The sequence below is a fragment of the Lithobates pipiens genome, unplaced genomic scaffold, assembly GCF_037356315.1.
Source record: "Lithobates pipiens isolate NorthernLeopardFrog02 unplaced genomic scaffold, aLitPip1_a1.2 Scaffold_37, whole genome shotgun sequence".
Taxonomy (NCBI): domain Eukaryota; kingdom Metazoa; phylum Chordata; class Amphibia; order Anura; family Ranidae; genus Lithobates; species Lithobates pipiens.
In genome coordinates, this window is record NW_027507825.1 from 14,676,309 (window position 1) to 14,697,240 (window position 20,932).

General features: G+C 46.3%; 1 protein-coding gene and 1 pseudogene across 1 annotated transcript in view; both read left to right on the forward strand.

The window, feature by feature from the left end:
* Positions 1 to 20,932, forward strand: part of ATXN3 (ataxin 3) — a 49,863-nt gene that overhangs the window by 9,207 nt on the left and 19,724 nt on the right. Inside the window, exons 2-5 of the mRNA XM_077466750.1 lie at positions 1,485 to 1,649; positions 8,611 to 8,655; positions 13,048 to 13,133; positions 15,190 to 15,256. Coding sequence (XP_077322876.1) covers positions 1,485 to 1,649; positions 8,611 to 8,655; positions 13,048 to 13,133; positions 15,190 to 15,256 — 363 coding nt within the window. The remainder of the gene's footprint in view (positions 1 to 1,484; positions 1,650 to 8,610; positions 8,656 to 13,047; positions 13,134 to 15,189; positions 15,257 to 20,932) is intronic.
* LOC143956619 (U2 spliceosomal RNA) lies at positions 2,175 to 2,307 on the forward strand (annotated as a pseudogene).

The following is a 20,932-nucleotide window of genomic DNA, read 5'->3' on the forward strand; positions in this document are numbered from 1 at the left end:
AGAGAGAGACCACATCCCTGCCCTCACCAGAGAGAGAGAGAGACCACATCCCTGCCCTCACCAGAGAGAGAGAGAGAGACCACATCCCTGCCCTCACCAGAGAGAGAGAGAGACCACATCCCTGCCCTCACCAGAGAGAGAGAGAGAGAGACCACATCCCTGCCCTCACCAGAGAGAGAGAGAGAGACCACATCCCTGCCCTCACCAGAGAGAGAGAGAGAGACCACATCCCTGCCCTCACCAGAGAGAGAGAGAGAGACCACATCCCTGCCCTCACCAGAGAGAGAGAGAGAGAAAACATCCCTGCCCTCACCAGAGAGAGAGAGAGACCACATCCCTGCCCTCACCAGAGAGAGAGAGAGACCACATCCCTGCCCTCACCAGAGAGAGAGAGAGACCACATCCCTGCCCTCACCAGAGAGAGAGAGACCACATCCCTGCCCTCACCAGAGAGAGAGAGAGAGACCACATCCCTGCCCTCACCAGAGAGAGAGAGAGAGACCACATCCCTGCCCTCACCAGAGAGAGAGAGAGAGAGAGAGAGAGAGAGAGAGAGAGAGAGACCACTTCCCTGCCCTCACCAGAGAGAGAGAGAGAGACCACATCCCTGCCCTCACCAGAGAGAGAGAGAGAGAGAGACCACATCCCTGCCCTCACCAGAGAGAGAGAGAGAGAGAGAGACCACATCCCTGCCCTCACCAGAGAGAAAGAGACCACATCCCTGCCCTCACCAGAGAGAGAGAGAGACAACATCCCTGCCCTCACCAGAGAGAAAGAGACCACATCCCTGCCCTCACCAGAGAGAGAGGGACCCCTCACAGTGCCATTGACCACCATTGTAACCAATCCCAAATTATTGGTGTTTCCTCTTTTATGCAGTAAATCATAAAACATGAATTGCGGTCATCTCACACCACCAATAATAAGCTCTTTCTGAAAATAAAAAAATTATCTAAAATTGATTACCGTAGTATAAGATGTATGATGGAGTAATTGACATTCAAATGATCATATATCAAAGTTTATAACAAAGAACACCGCCCAGTTTAATGTATAAACACAAGCGCTCACACCCTAAAAACGTGTGTGTTTACTGGGGGGTGTGGAATTTCCAATACAATTTAGCAGCTTCTTTACATTTATTCCTACCTGAATAAATCGCCTGAAATTGCATTTACTGGGACAGGGAATTACCGGCTGATATTAAAGTAGTTAAATGTGAGTGTCTGGTGGATGCCTGACAAGTAGATCCCGCCATGGCTCCTCTCTCCTCATTGGATTTCCATTATTACATTTTGGTGAGTGCAGCATTAGGAGTGAAGAGCAACACATGCTGAGCAGAAGAGGTAGGTGGGCAGTCTTCCCTCGGCAGTCTCCAGTAAATATAGAACTCCCTCAGGTGATGGCCCCCCCACTACCTCTAACCTCAACAATTTTGGGGGGACTAACCCTTTAAATGCGTGACTTCCCTTCCTGTATTCCAGCAAGAGGGCTCTCTGTGTGCCCAGCACTGCCTGAACAACCTGCTCCAAGGAGAGTACTTCAGCCCAGTGGAATTATCTTCTATCGCCATGCAGCTGGATGAGCAGGAGCGGATGAGAATGGCGGAAGGAGGGCTACAAAGTGCTGAATATAGGACCTTCATGCAAGTAAGTACGCCTTTTTAGTTCCAAAATTATTCAGATTAACCCTTTTAATATCCAAAGATAAAACAAATCCTATCATCTAGTAAAACAAAATATATCATTGCAGCTAATTGGTGTATCTGAGTGAATTATACTGCGTTTGTTTCATTTAACCACTTCAATACCGGGCACTTAAACACTTTCCTGCCCAGACCAATTTTGAGCTTTCAGCGCTGTCGTGCTTTGAATGACAATTGCGCGGTCATGCTACACTGTACCTAAAATGAAATTGTTATCATTTTTTTTTCCCACAAATAGAGCTTTTTTTTTTTTTTTTTGGTGGTATTTGATCACCTCTACGTTTTTTTATTTTTTATTTTTTTTGCTAAACAAATAAAAAAAAGACCAGGCGGCAAGTGGTTAATGACAGATAAAAATAGCGCTCTCTCTCTCTCTCTCTTACTAGTATAATTAATTATTATTTTTTTAATTCTGTTATTTTATTCCATAGTTTGTATAACTTTCACGTAAACCAATCAATATATACGCATCGCTTCTCGGTCTTTTGGCTAAGATCAAGTGTAGTATCTGTTCTTATCAGTTACCAGGAGGTGGCGCTTGCTTCCATCCCTGTTCTACGGCGAGGTGGAGCAGGGGTGGCAGTTGCTATGCAAAACCTGCTGGTGTGAAGGTAACCCGCAGCGGTTCGTAGCCGAAAGGGAAGCCTTCTGATGAGGATGGAGAACCACTGGCCGGGGGGGGGGGGGGACCCTGGCCTTCTGGCCTTCTGGCCTTCTGGCCTGGATTGGGGCGGCTTTAGCTCTGGTCGGTTTTTCAGGAGGGAATGTTGGTTCCCCTTTCTCCCACCGGGGGAACGGCCAGTACTTCCCGAATGTAATTGGGTAGGAGTGATGGGAGCGAGGGTGAGGCCTGATGGCAAAGGGCTCTCGCTAAACTCCTGGATCTCCATGCCTTTCTGGCTGGGGTGGGGGCTTGGTGATGTGCCCCTGAAGTGTCAATTCAGGGGTGCCTTACTTTCACTGTGATTTAATCACTCTGATGTTTGGCACCTTGGTCACGTCACTATAATGCACCTTTTCACATCTGCCTCTAGGGCCGGGCCTTTTGGCTAGGACCAGAGGAATTTTTGATTCCTGGCCGGAGGGCCTGGTCATTGTGTTACACAATGGCCACTTTTTCACTCTTCCCTCTCCACTATCCCTTCCCCACTTTATTTTATTTGTGTGTGTGTGTTTTGTCACGTTTTGTGTTGTCACCTGCATGTTTGACTAGTAGGGTGTCGGTCCTCGGGCCAACTCTGAAAGTCTTGTGTGAGGGTGGACATAGGCCTTCTGGCTTGGTTCGCCCTCTCTTTGGGGGGGCTCTCCCTTCAGGGGAGCCCCTACCCTAGTACCTGGGTGGGTCTGTTTCGGCAGACCTTCCGGAGAAAGGCGGTCGTCCGGCTTCGGCTAGATGGGCCATGTATTGGTACCTTAGTCCCCGTCTGGAGCCTAACGCCCCGGGGATCAGGGTAAAGTCCTTCCTTGCGGAGGATAGCAGACACCCATGGCACGTTTTTGTGTTTCACTCTTGATGTGTGTGCACTTTTTTTGGCACCTGGTGGAAGTTTTTGGGTGTTTTGCACGCCATAAGCTTTTTAAAAATAAAAAAATCAATATACGCATGTTGGGATTTTTTACCAAAAACTTAGCAGAATACATATTGGCTGAAATTTATGAAGAAATTGGATGTGTTTTATAATTGTCGGCCTTTTTTTGTTTATACCGCCAAAAGAAATCTTTTCGTGGGAACAAAATGACATCAATTTCATTTGGGTTTAGTGTTTCACGTCCACGCAATTGTCCTTTAAAGTAACGCAGTGCCGTATCGGGAAAAAAAAAATACCTGGTCATGAAGGGGGGTAAATCTTCTGGAGGTCGAGTGGTTAACAGAAAAATGGACCAAAGTGTTTTTTTTTTTTTTTTTTCCAAAATGTGTATAACTTTCCTTTAGCCCGACCCACCACAAAAAAATAAAAAAAATAAACCTAAATAAACTCTCCTACACCAGACATTCATGGGGATACCGTATATGTTTTTATTATTATATCCCCTAGTCGGGTCAATAAACAGTGCAGATCTGCCCTATAAATCCCCGCCAAGGGCTTGTTTACACTTTATTCAAAATGTGCCATTGGACACGCTTTTTTTTAACCACTTGAAGACCAGGGTTTTTCTTTTCCTGACTTTTTGTTTATAAGTAAAAATCTGTATTTTTTTTTTTTTGTCAGAAGATTACTTGAAATATAGGAAAATACATATATTTATTAATATACAATATCTCACAAAAGTGAGTACACCCCTCACATTTTTGTAAATATTTTCTTCTATCTTTCCATGTGACAACACTGAAGAAATGACACTTGTCTACAATGTAAAGTAGTGAGTGTACAGCTTGTATAACAGTGTAAATTTGCTGTCCCCTCAAAATAACTCAACACACAGCTATTAATGTCTAAACCGCTGGCAACAAAAGTGGGTACACCCCTAAGTGAAAATGTCCAAATTGGGCTCAAAGTGTCAATATTTTGTGTGGCCGCCATTATTTTCCAGCACTGCCCTAACCCTCTTGGGCATGGAGGTCACCAGAGCTTCACAGGTTGTCACTGAAGTCCTCTTCCACTCCTCCGTGATGACATCACAGAGCTGGTGGATGTTTGAGACCTTGCGCTCCTCCACCTTCCGTTTTGAGGATGCCCCACAGATGCTCAATCTGGAGACATACTTGGCCAGTCCATCACTTTTACCCTCAGCTTCTTTAGCAAGGCAGTGGTCATCTTGGAGGTGTGTTTGGGGTCATTATCATGTTGGAATACTGCCCTGCGGCCCAGTCTCTGAAGGGAGGGGATCATGCTCTTCTTCAGTATGTCACAGTACATGTTGGCATTCATGGTTCCCTCAATGAACTGTAGCTCCCCAGTGCCAGCGGCACTCGTGCAGCCCCAGACAATGACACTCCCACTACCATGCTTGACTGTAGGCAAGACACGTTTTGTACTCCTCACCTGGTTGCCCCCACACACGCTTCACACCATCTGAACCAAATAAGTTTATCTTGGTCTCATCAGACCACAAGGACATGGTTCCAGTAAACCATGTCTTTAGTCTGTCTTCAGCAAACTGTTTGCAGGCTTTCTTGTATATCATCTTTAGAAGAAGCTTCCTTGTGGGACGACAGCCATGCAGAACAATTTGATGCAGTGTGCGTGCGTATGGTCTTATCACTGACAGGCTGACCCTTCAACCTCTGCAGCAATGCTGGCAGCACTGTTGACTATTTCCCAAAGTCAACCTCCTGGATATCACGCTGAGCATGTGCACTCAACATGTTTGGTCGACCATGGCGAGGTCTGTTCTGAGTGGAACCTGTCCTGTTAAACTTCCAGAAGATTTACCCCCTTAATGCCATATATTATATTTAATAATAATAATAATAATAATAATAATATTATTATTATTATTATTCTCATCATCCTACCCAAAACACACTTTTTTTGTTGATGCTAACCTAGATCAAGCACTGATCCTTCTAATTTATCATTTTAATTTAATTTTTTTTTCTATTTTTACATACAAACTTTTTGTTTGCTAACCTCCTTGGCTAGGAGAAAAATAAATATTTGTATCTTTCCTGGATCCAGAAGAGAAAGAGAGAGTACCAGGAGTGGGTTTTACTGATTGATTGTTGTGCCAATCACAGGCTTTCACAGTTATCATGTGATTGGGAGCTGGGACTCCTGATTGTTGGTAAGAGACCAGACGGATAGTTCTCTGCGCTGGGAGGATGCAATGGAGCGTGCTTCCAAGCACAAATGCTGACGCACATGTGGAACCTATAAAGACTCCCTTCCTCGACACCGCATACATCTGTTTTGCCAGCAGCAATAGGTTAAAGAGTCACTCTAGTGAAACGTCGCTGTTCGTTACAGATACCTGGCTGATTATGCTTAAACTCCAGCCTTACCACACTTATAGCAAGTTTTCTTCTCCATTCCCATCAAACTCTGCATCTGCACAGAGCTTTAGAGCTGCAGCAGCTATCTTGAGCCCACCTTCGCTTTCTGTCTAAACAGTTCTCATCGGTCACCTCTCGTCTTGGATCTGTACTGTCATTGGCCTGCTTTTTTCAGTGGTTGGCTTTTTCTGTCATCGGTAATTTTCTTCCCAATTTCATTATATGAAAGAACAAATTTTCAGCATCCCTTTTAAACCTTGTAAGATACAACGGTAGGCGCATTTTGCAGCGAGTACGCCAGTACAAAACTGTATTTTTAAGGGCCCGGTGGCCCACTTTTATTTAAAAGCATGGAAAAGTTCACAAAGACATCAGTACCCACGCAGGGGTTTCCACCATTACTGTATCTTGCACACTCAATACATTAGCCTCCTGGCTTACATTATTCCCATACGGCTGATTCAGGCCTTTAGCCTAGGCCTTAGGTATGTTCCTCAGACCCAAAAGAAGAGTTTAGCTCTCTCCTAGCTCACTCCTGATCAGCGCCTTGCTGCTCTGTCACCAAGTACATCTGCCTCCTGCAGCCTCTGACTCCTCTCCAGAGGAATGGGTGTCCACCTGACTCCCATGCACAGACTTCCTATCTGTTGGGTGGAACACTGAGCTATGGCCACAACTAAATAGCTCAGCACACACCTTTCCTTCCATAGTCTGGCATAAAATGGCAATCTTCCAGGTAACACACTACTGTCGCATATCTCTCCCCCCCCCCCCCCCTGTTTTGAACCAGAGGGGGGAACACATGAACCCGTCACTATGAATAGGACACCTCTGTGCCAGCCATTAGCTGCGTAGGTCCATTTCTTTTTCCAGTTATGTTTCCACCAGCACTTCCCCTTGGCACCTCTGTGCCAACTATCAGCAGCAGGAGTCCTAATCTGCCCAACCTTTTTTCTAAAGGGGCACTCCACCCACATCATCTTCTGGGTGTGCGGCACTTCTTCCTAAACCGTGGGCTCCCACTAACCTCTCTATACCTTCTGGCCACGGGACCCTCGCTGTCTTCTTTTCTCCCATAGACCTACTCTACCGGGACTGTTGGGGACCCACTTCCATGAAACTTGTCAGGGACTGGCCCCTCTCACTACCTGACACAACACTAACCAACAACATCAGTTTCTCAGGTTTACTAAACCCCTGTGTGGTTACCCTTGGCAACCAAATCATCTGAGAGCAACACCACATGTTTCTGTTTAACCTCAATAGCAATGTTCCACAAGGGGTTATTCAACTCATCATTATCATCAGGACCTCTTGTCCCCTTGTTTGCTAGGACATTGTCTAGGGAGGGACCATCTACAGGCAAGCAGTTACTCCCTGGGACATCCTCGCAGTTTCACATCGCCCCCCTGTTGTCCAACACTCCAATAGCAACTGTCCTACCAATGTACGTTTTTCGCTACATTTTTCCACCAATCTCTTTAACCGTATTTGTGTCCACTGGTAGCTCAACCAATACCTCTGAGCTGTCCGACAGTGCTCTACAGTGCTTCTCATACACTTTTTCATTACAATTACCAACACTGTTATTTCTTGGCAAAGTCTCCGGGTACCTCAAACTGCACCTCCCTGCGAATGATGCACTGAATTCCCACTACTGCCGCGTCTTTTCCGGGTCCTTCCTTTACATGAGGTCTAGCGGGCGAGACAGCACACGCGCCATGTAGCAACCCCTGCTCAGCCGCACCTCGGACCGCACCAGCAGGAATGCACCTTTATCACACCAGCATACAGAGAGACTTCCACTATGTCTATCATTTCTGATTACTCTAGAAGTTCCCCTGAACGCCTTCCAGACACAACTGTCACTGGAAGCACTCTCGGAGAGAACTGTGAGACAACATTCCACAAAAGTAACCAACGTTGCAGTAACCAATTTTTATCAACAGTGCTCAACATCGCCTGAACCACGTGTCTCCACTGATTGGTACTACGCAGTACCAGGTCGCCCATCTGCGGAGGATACATGCAGGTGTACAGTGGAAGATTTTCACCAATTCCAACAACATCTCTGTTATTTCTAGACATGCCACATCTAAACACAGAGCTCTAGGGACTTTTCCTTTACCAGCGACGTGGAGGGGCTCATTTGCTAAGGCTTGAGAGGCCAAGACACTCGGAGACCTCCACCTCCAAGGCAACTGACAAAACTTGCAGTTCCCCATGAGCACTGCAATTCGCATGTGTCACACTCATCCTCTCATTTTCAGCAATCCTGAGCCCTTCTAAGTCCCTATCCATTATCCCACCATCCTGACACTCAACATTACTCATCTCCTTTGCTGTGGACAAAACTTCTGCCACGTATGCACCTTTTTCTAATCCTTCCACTTGGAGGGGGTTAAGTTCTGCAACAGCCAATGCACCAGTGTCTACTGGCTTTGCAGCCTCTTCATTTGTCACAGCAGCAATAGTGTCCAGCTTACTATTACCTTCAGAAATTTCTTTCCGCCCCGCTAACACCTTTATGGCGAGACTATCCCACTCTATAGTGTCTGTGCTCCAATCACCAGCACTCCGCAGCACTGCTCCCTCTGACCAAGGAGACACAGGTGGACAGAGTGGTTTAGCAGCAGACAACCTGCACCAGTCACTGTCAACCACATCAGATTGCGATAGTTGCCAGGTCACAACTAAATACCCCAGCACACAGCTGTGCAATCAGCGTGCCTTTCCCTCCACAATCTGGTGTAAACCAGGTAGCACAGGGTCCTACTGTCGCAACGTACATGCTGCTTGGGTGGTGTAGACTTTGGCTGTGCAAATAAGAGATTTATTTTCACTTCTTGTTTAGGTGTCACTTTCTCTGAGATGGAAGGTGAAGGGGGGAAAGTAAATGCAAATTTTCAACATTTTGTTTGTACTTTGCTTTTGCATTATTCCTGATGTTTCCACCTCCTGTTTATTGCAGCAACCTTCTGGAAACATGGATGACAGCGGATTCTTCTCTATTCAGGTAAGCTCAACATATCACCAGAAATATGACATGCGAGTTACCTGCCATGGTTGGAGGCTTCGGGTATGTTAACATGCAATTGGACTTTTCTATAGTAAATGACATTTGAGCAGTGAGTCTGAGCAATATTGGTGAACGAAAGGTGTGCTTTTTAATCAGGTGTGGAAATTTAGAGTGTAACTAGTTGTAGACACTGGATGTGCTCCACAGCTAGTTAAACTGAAAAACATAGGACATGTGGTGTGCGCTCTGTCCTTTTTTGCGGCACTGTTATGCCTTCCCCTACTTGCTGGCAATTCCTGGCTGTCAAACTGACAGCCAGAAGATGATCTATAAATAAAGCAGCTATCGCTGTCCTAAAAAAAAAAAAAGGATTATATAACACACAGAGTAACCATTTCCATAGCGGGCCTATTTTTGCACTCTCCTCACCTACATGTAAAAATCATAATTATTTTTGCTAGAAAATGTGTGTGGGTGTGTAAAATATATATATATATATATATATATATATATATATATATATATATATATATATATATATATATATATATATATATATATATATATATATATATATATATATATACAGTGCCTTGCGAAAGTATTCGGCCCCCTTAAACTTTTCAACCTTTTGCCACTTTTCAGGCTTCAAAAATAAAGATATAAAATGTTTATTTTTTGTGAAGAATCACCAACAAGTGGGACACAATTGTGAAGTGGAGCGAAATCTATTGGATCATTTTAAACTTTTTTAGCAAATAAAAAACTGAAAAGTGGTGCGTGCAAAATTATTCGGCCCCTTTACTTTCAGTGCAGCAAACTCACTCCAGAAGTTCAGCGAGGATCTCTGAATGATCCAATGTTGTCCTAAATGACTGATGGTGATAAATAGAATCCACCTGTGTGTAATCAAGTCTCTGTATAAATGCACCTGCTCTGCGATAGTCTCAGGGTTCTGTTGAAAGCGCAGAGAGCATCATGAAGACCAAGGAACACACCAGGCAGGTCCGTAATTATGTTGTGGAGAAGTTTAAAGCCGGATTCGGATACAAAAAGATTTCCCAAGCTTTAAACATCCCAAGGAGCACTGTGCAAGCGATCATTTTGAAATGGAAGGAGTATCAGACCACTTCAAATCTACCAAGACCTGGCCGTCCCTCTAAACTTTCAGCTCAGACAAGGAGAAGACTGATCAGAGATGCAGCCAAGAGGCCCATGATCACTCTGGATGAACTGCAGAGAACTACAGCTGAGGTGGGAGAGTCTGTCCATAGGACAACAATCAGTCGTACACTGCACAAATCTGGCCTTTATGGAAGAGTGGCAAAAAGAAAGCCATTTCTCAAAGATATCCATAAAAAGTCTCGTCTAAAGTTTGCCACAAGCCACCTGGGAGACACACCAAACATGTGGAAGAAGGTGCTCTGGTCAGATGAAACCAAAATCCAACTTTTTGCCCACAATGCAAAACGATATGTTTGGCGTAAAAGCAACACAGCTCATCACCCTCAACACACCATCCCCACTGTCACACATGGTGGTGGCAGCATCATGGTTTGGGTCTGCTTTTCTGTTTGGTATCTCCCCCTCCGGCGGACATGTGCTACCCCTGGCCTGGGGCGTTTTTTTTTCCTTCCCCCCCCCCATGGCTTGCAGGTTTTAGGACAGTGACACCGGAGTTTCCGCTGTCTATTTGTTCCTTCCTGCGCACTCCCGGTGCGGTGTTACCCTACTCCGCATCTGCGCAGTGTGGAGGAGCTGACGGTGTGACGTCAGACGCTGCCGACTTTCCCACCGGCGGGCACGCCTGACGGAACGCTTGTTGGGGATCCCATAAAGCAGCGGTCTGTTTAGACCGCTGGGTTTGGGCTGGCGTTGGCGTAAGACCGGCGAGTCTGTTCCAGTTATCTGCAATTGTCAGGTAATATGTTTTTGAATACTATGTGGATCTTTACAAATATTCGTGACCACTATATGGGATAGTTGGCCATACATATCTTTCCCTGGTCTCTCTTTATTTTTGATGTGTGCCTTATTTATAACCAAGATAGTGAACTATCTACAGGTCCAAATTACTGAACAGGCAACGGTATAGGACGGGTGGTTTTACCCTGTTCATACACATTTGCCAGGTAATATGTTTATTCTATCTAGATTGTTTAAATATGCGCTACCGCTATAGAAAAGGAATGTATATATTTTTCCCCTCTTTCTAATTATTTGATATAGACGCAGTGATATATCTTACCTTTTTTCAACATGCTGAATCATTTTGCAGTCTCATTAACTGCTTTCACTAACCACTTATACCATCGAATTTTGTGTGATACCTCACTTTGGTTACCACAAATATCTGTATACTCTGTGACCGGTAAGCTCTTACTGTTATTTGACGGTAGGGAGTGGTACTGTGTCTCTCTCTTCTATTTTATTTTATTTTTTATTTTATTTTTTCTCTCCGCTAATTGAGTTAAATACTTTATTTCTACTAGTGCCATAAGCATTCCATCCCCCATGTCCACCGGAGGGGGAATATAAAAAGGGCCCCACTTAACCGAAGTTTGTTTTTTATCTTCCCTTTCTCTGACCCTCTGGGTGAGTAAATGTCCCCATATTCCCCCTCATTCTTACTTTTATATAATTATTGGCTGAATAATGTTCTATTTCTTCATCTATATTAATTTGTTGACTGTTAATGAATTGTATATTATTCATTTATATAGACATCCTCCTGAAGAAGCGGATGATCCGCAAAACTAGTAGAGGAACCTTCCCTATACGTCACCAGAATTCAACTCTGTTATGAGTACTTGTAGATGGGCAGCACAGTGGTGTAGTGGTTAGCACTCTCACCTAGCAGTAAGAAGGGTCGCTGGTTCAAATCCCAACCACGACACTACCTGCCTGGAGTTTGCATGTTCTCCCTGTGCCTGCGTGGGTTTCCTCCGGGTGCTCCGGTTTCCTCCCACAATCCAAAGACATGCAGGTAGGTTAATTGGCTTCTGTCCAAAATTGGCCCCTAGTATAGGAATTGGGACCTAGGATAGTGGGCTCCTTGAGGGTAGAGACCGATGTGAGTGTGCAATGTACAGGGATAGGGACAATTGTAGACACTCACTCAGGTTGAACTGGATGGACTGGTGTCTTTATTCAGCCTTACTAACTATGAAACTATGAAACTATGTTAATCTGGGGTGTATTATGATTTTATTTATGTTACTTTGTATTTTGTCTTTTTTGTAATTTATTAAACATGTGTTTTAAATTTTACTATTATCTATCTTTCCTTTTTCTCTCTATACATAAAGTACCGGTATAGTCCAAACACCAATCATTGGTCTGGGTTGAGTATAAAAAGCCAGCGTGAACGGCTATCTCAATACCCCCATACCAAAAATTCCAAACATACAGCAAAATCTACAAAGGAATGGTTCACAAATAAACGTATCCAGGTGTTAGAATGGCCAAGTCAAAGTCCAGACCTGAATCCAATCGAGAATCTGTGGAAAGAGCTGAAAACTGCTGTTCACAAACGCTCTCCATCCAACCTCACTGAGCTCGAGCTGTTTTGCAAGGAAGAATGGGCAAGAATTTCAGTCTCTCGATGTGCAAAACTGATAGAGACATACCCCAAGCGACTTGCAGCTGTAATCACAGCAAAAGGTGGCTCTACAAAGTATTAACGCAAGGGGGCCGAATAATTTTGCACGACCCACTTTTCATTTTTTTATTAGTTAAAAAAGTTTCAAAAATCCAATAGATTTCGTTCCACTTCACAATTGTGTCCCACTTGTTGGTGATTCTTCACAAAAAATTAAAATGTTATATCTTTATGTTTGAAGCCTGAAATGTGGCAAAAGGTTGAAAAGTTCAAGGGGGCCGAATACTTTTGCAAGGCACTGTGTGTGTGTGTGTATATATGTGTGTGTGTATGTGTGTGTATATAGATATATATATATATATATATATATATTTCTTTTTATTAGCGGTACAGTGTCACATGACCGCGCGATTGTCCGTTAAATGAACACAGTGCTGTATCGCAGAAAATGGCCTGGTCAGGAAGTGGGGGGTAAACCACCTCGGAGGGCCCATTAATACCCCTTCCATCCATGCTATGGAGAAGAAGAGGTGTTTGTAAGATCAATAATGGATAAAAAGAATAAAAATAAGCCTGACAAAACTAAAGCAACCACCACGTTTTCTGTACTTACATTTTGAATATAAAAGGAAGGTTGACGATGACTGTGTGTGGCAGGGACAAAGAACAAACCGTTGTATCATTCTGCTACAAGCGTGCAATGGATGCACGGTCTGTATTATCTGCGTCAGACAGTGTAATAAATTTACAGAACTCACTGCTTGCTGCTTCTTTATTTTTTTTTACAGGTTATAAGCGACGCTCTGAGAGTGTGGGGCTTAGAATTAATCCTGTTCAACAGTCCAGAATATCAGATCCTCGGCATCGATCCAATGTAAGATGTTTTTTACAGTCCTAGAAATGGTCGTACGACATAAGTAAGATCAGTGCTGTTCAGTTTTATCAGTCCTGTACACTTTTTTGTTCAGCAGTACCAAGCCTTGATGAAGCAGGGGAGCCTCTGAACCCCAGAAACGTGTTGGATGTTTGATACAAAAGTATGAATAAAATTGGGTCCTCCTTGCAGTAAAAATATGACAGGGTTTCCTAAAGCGGTGGCAGTCTTTAAGAAAAATATAATGTGCTAGTATGCTCCCTATGCTAGCACATTATGAAAGGCTTGCCTTAAAATGAAGCCCTCTAGCAGCTTGCTGTCACTGCTGCAGAGGCTTCCATCTTCACCCGATCTTCCTTCCTTCCTTCCTTCCAGGCTCTGATTGGCTGAGTGGCCACGGCACTCCGCTCTGAAGGAACAGCACGGGTATGCGCTTCCTTCAGGGTGCATGCGCAGTGACGTCGCTGGCTGTTGCTCGTTAAATATCTCCTAAACGAGACCTATTAATTTTACCTACAGGTAAGCTTATAATAAAGCTTGCCTGTAAAAATAACATACTACCACTTTAAAGCGAGTTGTAATGTTAAATAGTTTGTAAACTTCAGACATGAAATATGAACAAAGCATATCCCCTCTACAATGTGTACTTGTCTCTATCTGAAGCACGAAGTGTCATTCTGCCTGCTGCCTCATTCCTCTGCTATCTGTCACTTCTGACACGTTTTCCTGACACCAAGAGAAAAATGGCGACGTGAGAGGGAGCTCCAGCACACAGCATGTGATTGACAGCCTCAGCTCTTTTCCTGTGTACTGTGGGGGGAGGGGGGTGTCCCTCCCCTCCCCTCCAATCAACTCTCAGAGCTCTCCTCACTGAGCTCTAAAGAGTGTAATTTTTTTTAGAAACCATGAAATCAGACCGAGACAGAAGTACAGTTAAATCACACATGTTTAATAATAAAAGTAAAAAGAACAAACGTAGTCAAAACATAGCCAAAGTTCAGTAACTGGAAAGGATAGTCAGCCAAGCCAGAAGTCAGGGATCAATGTAGTGGAACAGCAAGCAGGATCTGGAGCCAGAAGGGATGTCAGAAAAGCAAGTCTTGAACAGGATCGCAGGAGATAGTCTCTGTGATGTTGACCAAGGCGATGGCAGAGCTCCTCGCGAATGGATGGCTTTTTTTTTTCCCTCTTCTGATAGCTCAAACAAGTTTTTGTAAATTCTGGACCTTGGATGGATGTAGAACTAATCAGAAATATTTGGAGATAATTACATTTTTTTTTTTTTCATATAATTCTAGCAGCACTATGCAGAGTGACTCCCTGCCACTGGGGATTATCCAATATGTTATGTCACACTTTCACACAGTTTGGATGGAAGTTGGTTAAAGCGGAGGTCCACCCTAAAGTGGACCTTCCGCTCATCGGAACCCTCCCCCCCCTCCGGTGCCACAATCGGCACCTTTCAGGGGGGAGGGGGGTGCAGTTACCTGGATAATCCAGGTAACTGCACCCACTTCCGGGATAGCTCTCTGCGGAAAGGGGCGTAACTTACGCCCCTTTCCGCAAGTGCCCGCCCCTTCCCGCAAGTGCCCCGCTGCCTGCTGGGAAACACACAGATCCCAGAGGCAGCGTCCTTATTGCGCAGCGCGATTCGCGCATGCGCAGTAGGGAACCGGGAAATGAAGCCGAAAGGCTCCATTTCCTGATTCCCATACCCAAGATGGCGGCGGCAGGACCCGACAGGCGACCTAGAGATCGGCTTCGGGTGCCGACATCGCGGGCGTGCTGGACAGGTAAGTGTCACTATTTTAAAAGTCGGCAGCTGCAGTATTTGTAGCTGCTGGCTTTTAAAAAAAAAAAAAAAAAAAACGCGGAGTCCCGGTGGACTCCCGCTTTAACCTTACACCGTGGCTTTTTTTTTTTATTTTTTTTTTATTTTTTTTTTAGATGAGCATATAGTATTTGTTTTTTTTTTTTTCTAGTTTTGCAGGGCTTCTTGCAACTGTAGACTGATTATTATTTTTTTTTTATTATTATTATTTTATTTCATTCCTAGAAACGAACGAGCTTTTATTTGCAATTATAAAGAACACTGGTTTACTGTACGAAAATTAGGCAAACAGGTAGGTTTCATATATTTTTATTGACGTTATTAAGTTGTAAAACTGATCTTGCGATAAAATGCAAGGTCTACCTTATATCACCTTCCCCCTAATCTACAATTGCTGCATTATACCTGGGGGGGGGGGGGGATTAGAAAATATATGACTTTTACCTCTTTCTGCTCATTTTATGACCAATTCATTAACTGCAGGCTGCAAAGTGGAGCCCCATGGAGTTCTCTCTGCTTATCACAGACGACTGGGCTCACTTACTTGCATATATACTGGCTGTAAATGAAGAATGTGTTTATTAATTTTATTTTCTCTTATATTCACCGACCGACACAGCTCCTCTCTGTAACTAAATGGTTTGTATAGCCTGTTACATAATATACAGAACTTTTAATCCCGCCCCAGTGGGACGGACTCTGTGCTATCAACCCTCCTCACTGCTCCCAGCAGCTTCAGTTTTTATTTTGCCTAGTAAGGAGAATGACCTAGGAACCCTGCGGGCCTCTCGGTCCATGGTTTTTGCTGCAGGTTTGCTGCTTTTTGCGCAAGATGAAAGATCCTGACATTTTCTGTCAACTGCCGGCTGGGTGACAGGCTGGTTAATGATATCCTTGTAGTCTCCCCAGTCCGGCCATCGAGCGGGCCGCGGCTAAGGCTCGGCAGGCCACGACATGCCTCAGCTCCAGAGGTGGTCAGTGAGCTTCAATGCTCCGGGGTATACATATGACTGGGCTACTGATGTCTGGATCACAGTATACTGGGCCAACAGCTACCCTGTAACTGCGCAGGAGTAGGTCTCTGATGGAATGTCTCCCAGCTCTTCAGGACTGGTAAGTACAGCTCTCCCTGTCTGTGGGGTGAGCAGCTGGGCATTCCCTGGGGGGGGGGGTAGATTCGGGGGCCACCCCTCCTCCCCCCTCCCTCTGAGGGGGGTGGCTGCATGCACTGTGGGCGTGTGTGTGTTCGCTGTTTTCTCACCTGTGGGGGGCTCTGTGTGGCTATTGTTGGTCCTGGTCCCGGTATGGGGGGTCCCAAGGTGTTTGTGGAGGTGGCTCTGGCTGTAGGCAGGCAGCACGTTTTTTTTATTTTTTTTGTTCTGTCACCGCATGGCGCTGTCCGGAGGCAATCATGGATGTGGAAAAGCTGGTATTCCCCTGGTGAGCTTCAGCAGCCATCTTCTTTAGGATCTCCTATTAGTTGCATTGGCGGCCATTTTCTTGAAGCCCGAGCGCTTTTTTCGCCGCTGCTCTCTTGTGGCAGCATTACATGTGCTCTCACTTGCTGTTTCCTGTGTCCACTGTGTGTACAGAACGCTGGATGGCTCTTTGCTGAACGCTGAAGCTAACTCTGCAGAACGTTTCACCGCTGTTTATAGCTGCTGCTGACAGTTTTCTCCTCTCTGCAACTGGGAACCTCCTAGAGACTACAGGCACTGCTAGTGGCATTCACAGAACGGTCCTCTGGGGAGAGCTCTGATGCAGACTCGGGCCCTGTTGCGGCTGGTGACCCCTGCTCTGATCAGACGTGGCTGACCAGGATCGTTCGGACAGTGAGGATGATTCCCTGTCCGGGTCCGGGCGCGACAAAGCGCTTGTTTGAGCACTTATCACAGCTGTGCGTGATACCCTGAAGATTCAGGATCCAGCGGATCCCTCTGCTGATGTACCGGTCCCTTTTGGGTCCCGCAAGCCAGCACGTTCACCTAAGGTGTTCCGGTATTTTACTTATTTTGACAAATTCATCTACAGGGCAACGGACCTTTTCGGCCCCCAAAAATTTGGCGGTGCGTTACCCCTTGAGGAAAGCCTTCTCAAAAAGTGGTCGGCTCCTCCGGACGTGGACCCCCCAGTGTCTAGGTTAAATAAAGTAACCACGATCCCGGTTGAGGGTACTCCTGCATTCAAGGATCCCACGGACAGGAAGGCCGAGGCGTTGGCTCATTCCTTGTTTACGGTTGTGGGGTCAGCCGTGCGACCTGTACTGGCATCCGCACTGGTGTCGCAGACACTGACTGAGTGGGCAAAACGTTTGCACCGCAAATTGGGTGAGCAGAACGCCTCCCCTGTCTGCGTGGCGCTAGCAGACCAACTAGTGCAAGGCCTTAAGTACGTTTGTGACGCGGCCCTGGATACTCTCCCTCTGTTATCCAAGGCTTCAGTGTCAGCTGTGGTGCTGAGGTGCCTCATTTGGCTGAAATGCTGGTCTGCTGACCAGGCATCCAAGAAAGCCCTGACGGATCTTCCCTTCGCGAGCGGCTCTTTGGAGCCTCGTTGAATGACGTTATTAAGAATGCCACTGGTGGTAAGAGTACACTACTCCCACAGGCCAGGGAGGCTAAGGAGCCTCGCCGCAGGCAAGAGCCCTCTTTTTTTCCGCTTACAAACGGCTTTTTCATCCGTCCGGCAGGATGCCCACGGATGGTCAGAAGCGTCCCTGGAACCGCAAACCTAACAAGCCTGCAAACAATAGTGCTACCACATGAAGGTTTGCCCCCACCCAGATATCGGGTGGGGGGTCATCTTCGGGAGTTTGCAGCCCGGTGGACCTCCCATTTATCCGACCACTGGGTCTGCGATCTGATTTCCACAGGCTACAAGATACCCATGTCCCCGGTTTGCCGTGAGGCCCTGTTAGGGGCGGTAAGGGACTTGCTGAATCAGGGAATCAGTTCTGGAATCGGAACGCTTCCAGGGGTTCTACTCAAATCTGTTTGTGGTTTCCAAGAAGGAAGGGGTATGTCCAATCTTGGACTTGAAGGCCCTCAATCACTTTGTAAAAGTGCTGAGTTTCAGAATGGAACAGTTCGCTCAGTAGTCGCTGCACTCCATCAAAGGGACTTTCTGGCGTCCTTGGACATCCAGGATGCTTACCTGCACATACCCATTTGCCTTTGGCATCAAAAATTTCTGCATTTGGCAGTCAGGGAAGCCCACTACCAGTTTGTGGCTATTCCTTATGGCCTGGCGTCAGCCCCCCCCCCCCCCCCCCCCCGAGTCTTTACCAAAGTACTGGCTCCAGTATTGGCGCTGCTGAGGCAACGTGGGATCGCGATCGTGGGTTACCTAGACTATCTCCTCCTGAGAGCATCTTCCACCTCAGAATTAGAGGAGGATGTAGCGATCACCTTGCAGACCCTGCAAGAATTTGGGTGGCTGTTGAACCTAAAGAAGTCGGTGGTTGTTCCCGACCCAGCGTCTGGAGTACCTGGGGTTACTATTGGACTCCAGGGAAGCGAGGGTTTTTCTCCCCTCAGACAAATTGATGACTCCCAGATCGGCGGTCAATCTACTGATGAGCCGCAAGTGGTTGTCTCTCTGCTTTTGCATGCGAGTTCTGGGGCTCATGGTAGCCTCCTTCGAGGTGGTACCTTATGCCCAAAAATTTTGCTCAATAAAATTTTGATGAAATGGGACAAATCTCCGTTGTCCCTGGATTGGCAGATCCAGGTGAGTCAACCAGCCAGGGACTCGCTGATCTGGTGGTTGAGGTCCCCGGTGATTCAGTCCGGAAAATCCTTCCTTCCTCTGACATGGATGGTGATCACTACGGACGCCAGTCTGTCGAGCTGGGGTGGAGTGATGGGGATTCAGTCGGCTCAGGGCCTCTGGTCGGCAGAGGAATCCAAGTTGCCGATCAATCTGCTCGAATTGAGAGCGATCAGGCTGTGCCTCCGCACATGGTCGATGAGTCTTCAAGGGCGTCCGATCAGGATACAGTCAGACAACGGCAGGGCTGTGGCGTACATAAATCACCAAGTGGAAACAAGAATCTCAGCCGCTGCTCGGGAGGTCGCTCACATACTTCGGTGGGCAGAGTGACACGTTCCGGCCCTGACGGCCATTTACATCCCAGGGGTGGAAAATTGGCAGGTGGACTATCTGAGTCGACAGATGTTGGACCCAGGAGAATGGGCATTGCCAATCCTGGTTGCCCCAGATTGGCCTCAGCTGCCCTGGTTATGCAGACCTGGTGCTTCTGGTGGCAGACGCTCCCTGGCGACTGTCGTTGCGAGAGGACCTCCTATCTCAAGGTCCAATCTTTCACCCTGCTTTACCATCGCTGGCTTTAATGGCATGGCTGTTGAAAGCCAGGTGTTGAGGAACCGGGGTCTGTCGGACTCTGTGATTCCAACTATATTGAGGGCGCGGAAATCTTCTTCCAGGAAGATATACTATCGTACTTGGAAGGCCTATATCTCCATGTGTGAGGAGAAAGGGTGGCATCCGCGCTCTTTCTCTATGTCCAGGATCCTGTTGTTTCTTCAGCTAGGTGTAGACCAGAAGTTGGCGTTGAGCACCCTCAAGGGGCAAACTTCAGCTCTGGCTGTCTTTTTCCAGCGACCCCTGGCGTCTCACTCATTAGTGAGTACCTTTGTTCAGGGGGTGCAACATGTAGTCCCTCCGGTGCGTTCTCCGTGGGATTTGAACCTGGTGTTTTTGGCACTTCAGAAGCCGCTGTTTGAGAATATCAGTGAGATCCCCTTGTTGACCCTTTCACAGAGTGTTTTTTCTAGTGGCCGTTACCTCGGCCAGGAGGGTTTCTGAATTGGCTGCCTTGTCATGCAAATTGCCTTATCTGGTCATCCACGGGGATAATGTGGTGTTGCGTCCGCAACCGTACTTTCTACCAAAGGTGGTTTCGGGTTTTCAGATCAATGAAGACATTGTATTACCATCATTGTGTCCTACACCGAAGCACCCCAAGGAGGTGGCCCTTCAGGCTCTCGATGGGGTTAGAGCTCTGAAGGTGTACTTGTCTGCCACGGCTCCCTTTCGGAAGTCAGACTCACTGTTTGTTTTTGTTTTTTTCGGTGGCTGGTCCAAAGAAAGGTATGGCGGTCTCGTCGGCCACCATTTCCAGTCGGATCAGTCAGATTGTAGTCCAAGCCTGCGCCTTGAAGGGGCAGGTGCCCCCCTTTCCAGTCACGGCCAACTCTACAAAAGCAATCGGAACGTCTTGGGCCTTCCGACACCAAGCGTCTGTCGCTCAGGTGTGTATGGCGGCAACCTGGTCATCTGTCCATACGTTTACCAAGTTCTACAAGGTAGACGTCATTGCATCGGCTGATGTTTTGGCCGCAAAGTTTTGTAGGCGGCCGTGTAGTTGCAATTGAGTTTTTTTTGTTTTTTTTCTTGGTTTTTCGATTTAAAAATGCAGTACTGTTTTGTTAATGCACTGTTGCATTACTTCCGCAATGTTGCGGTCTTGGGAATCACTCCTGTGGAGGATGCCCGGTTATATGGTGGAGTTTTTCCACACACTGCTGTTTTTTGTGGGTTTAGTTTCACTATTTCCCACTTGCCATGGTGGATGAAGTTTTTATGCTGTTTTTTTTCTACCCCTCATTTGGCAATGCTTGGGGACGTCACATTTAGTTACAGAGAGGAGCTGTGTTGGTCGGTGAATATAAGAGAAAATAATAAGATTTTTGTACTCACCGTAAAATCCTTTTCTCTGTAATTCACTGACCGACACAGCACCCGCCCCTCGTTTTCTCTAAGTTATACTGCTTGTTGGCATACTGAAGCTGCTGGGAGCAGTGGGGAGGGTTGATAGCACAAGGTGCGCCCCCCAGGGGCAGGATTAAAAGTTCTTTGTATTGTGTAACAATTTTGCCTAGTTCTAATGGCAGGCTATACAACCCATTTAGTTACAGAGAGGAGCTGTGTCGGTCGGTGACTTACA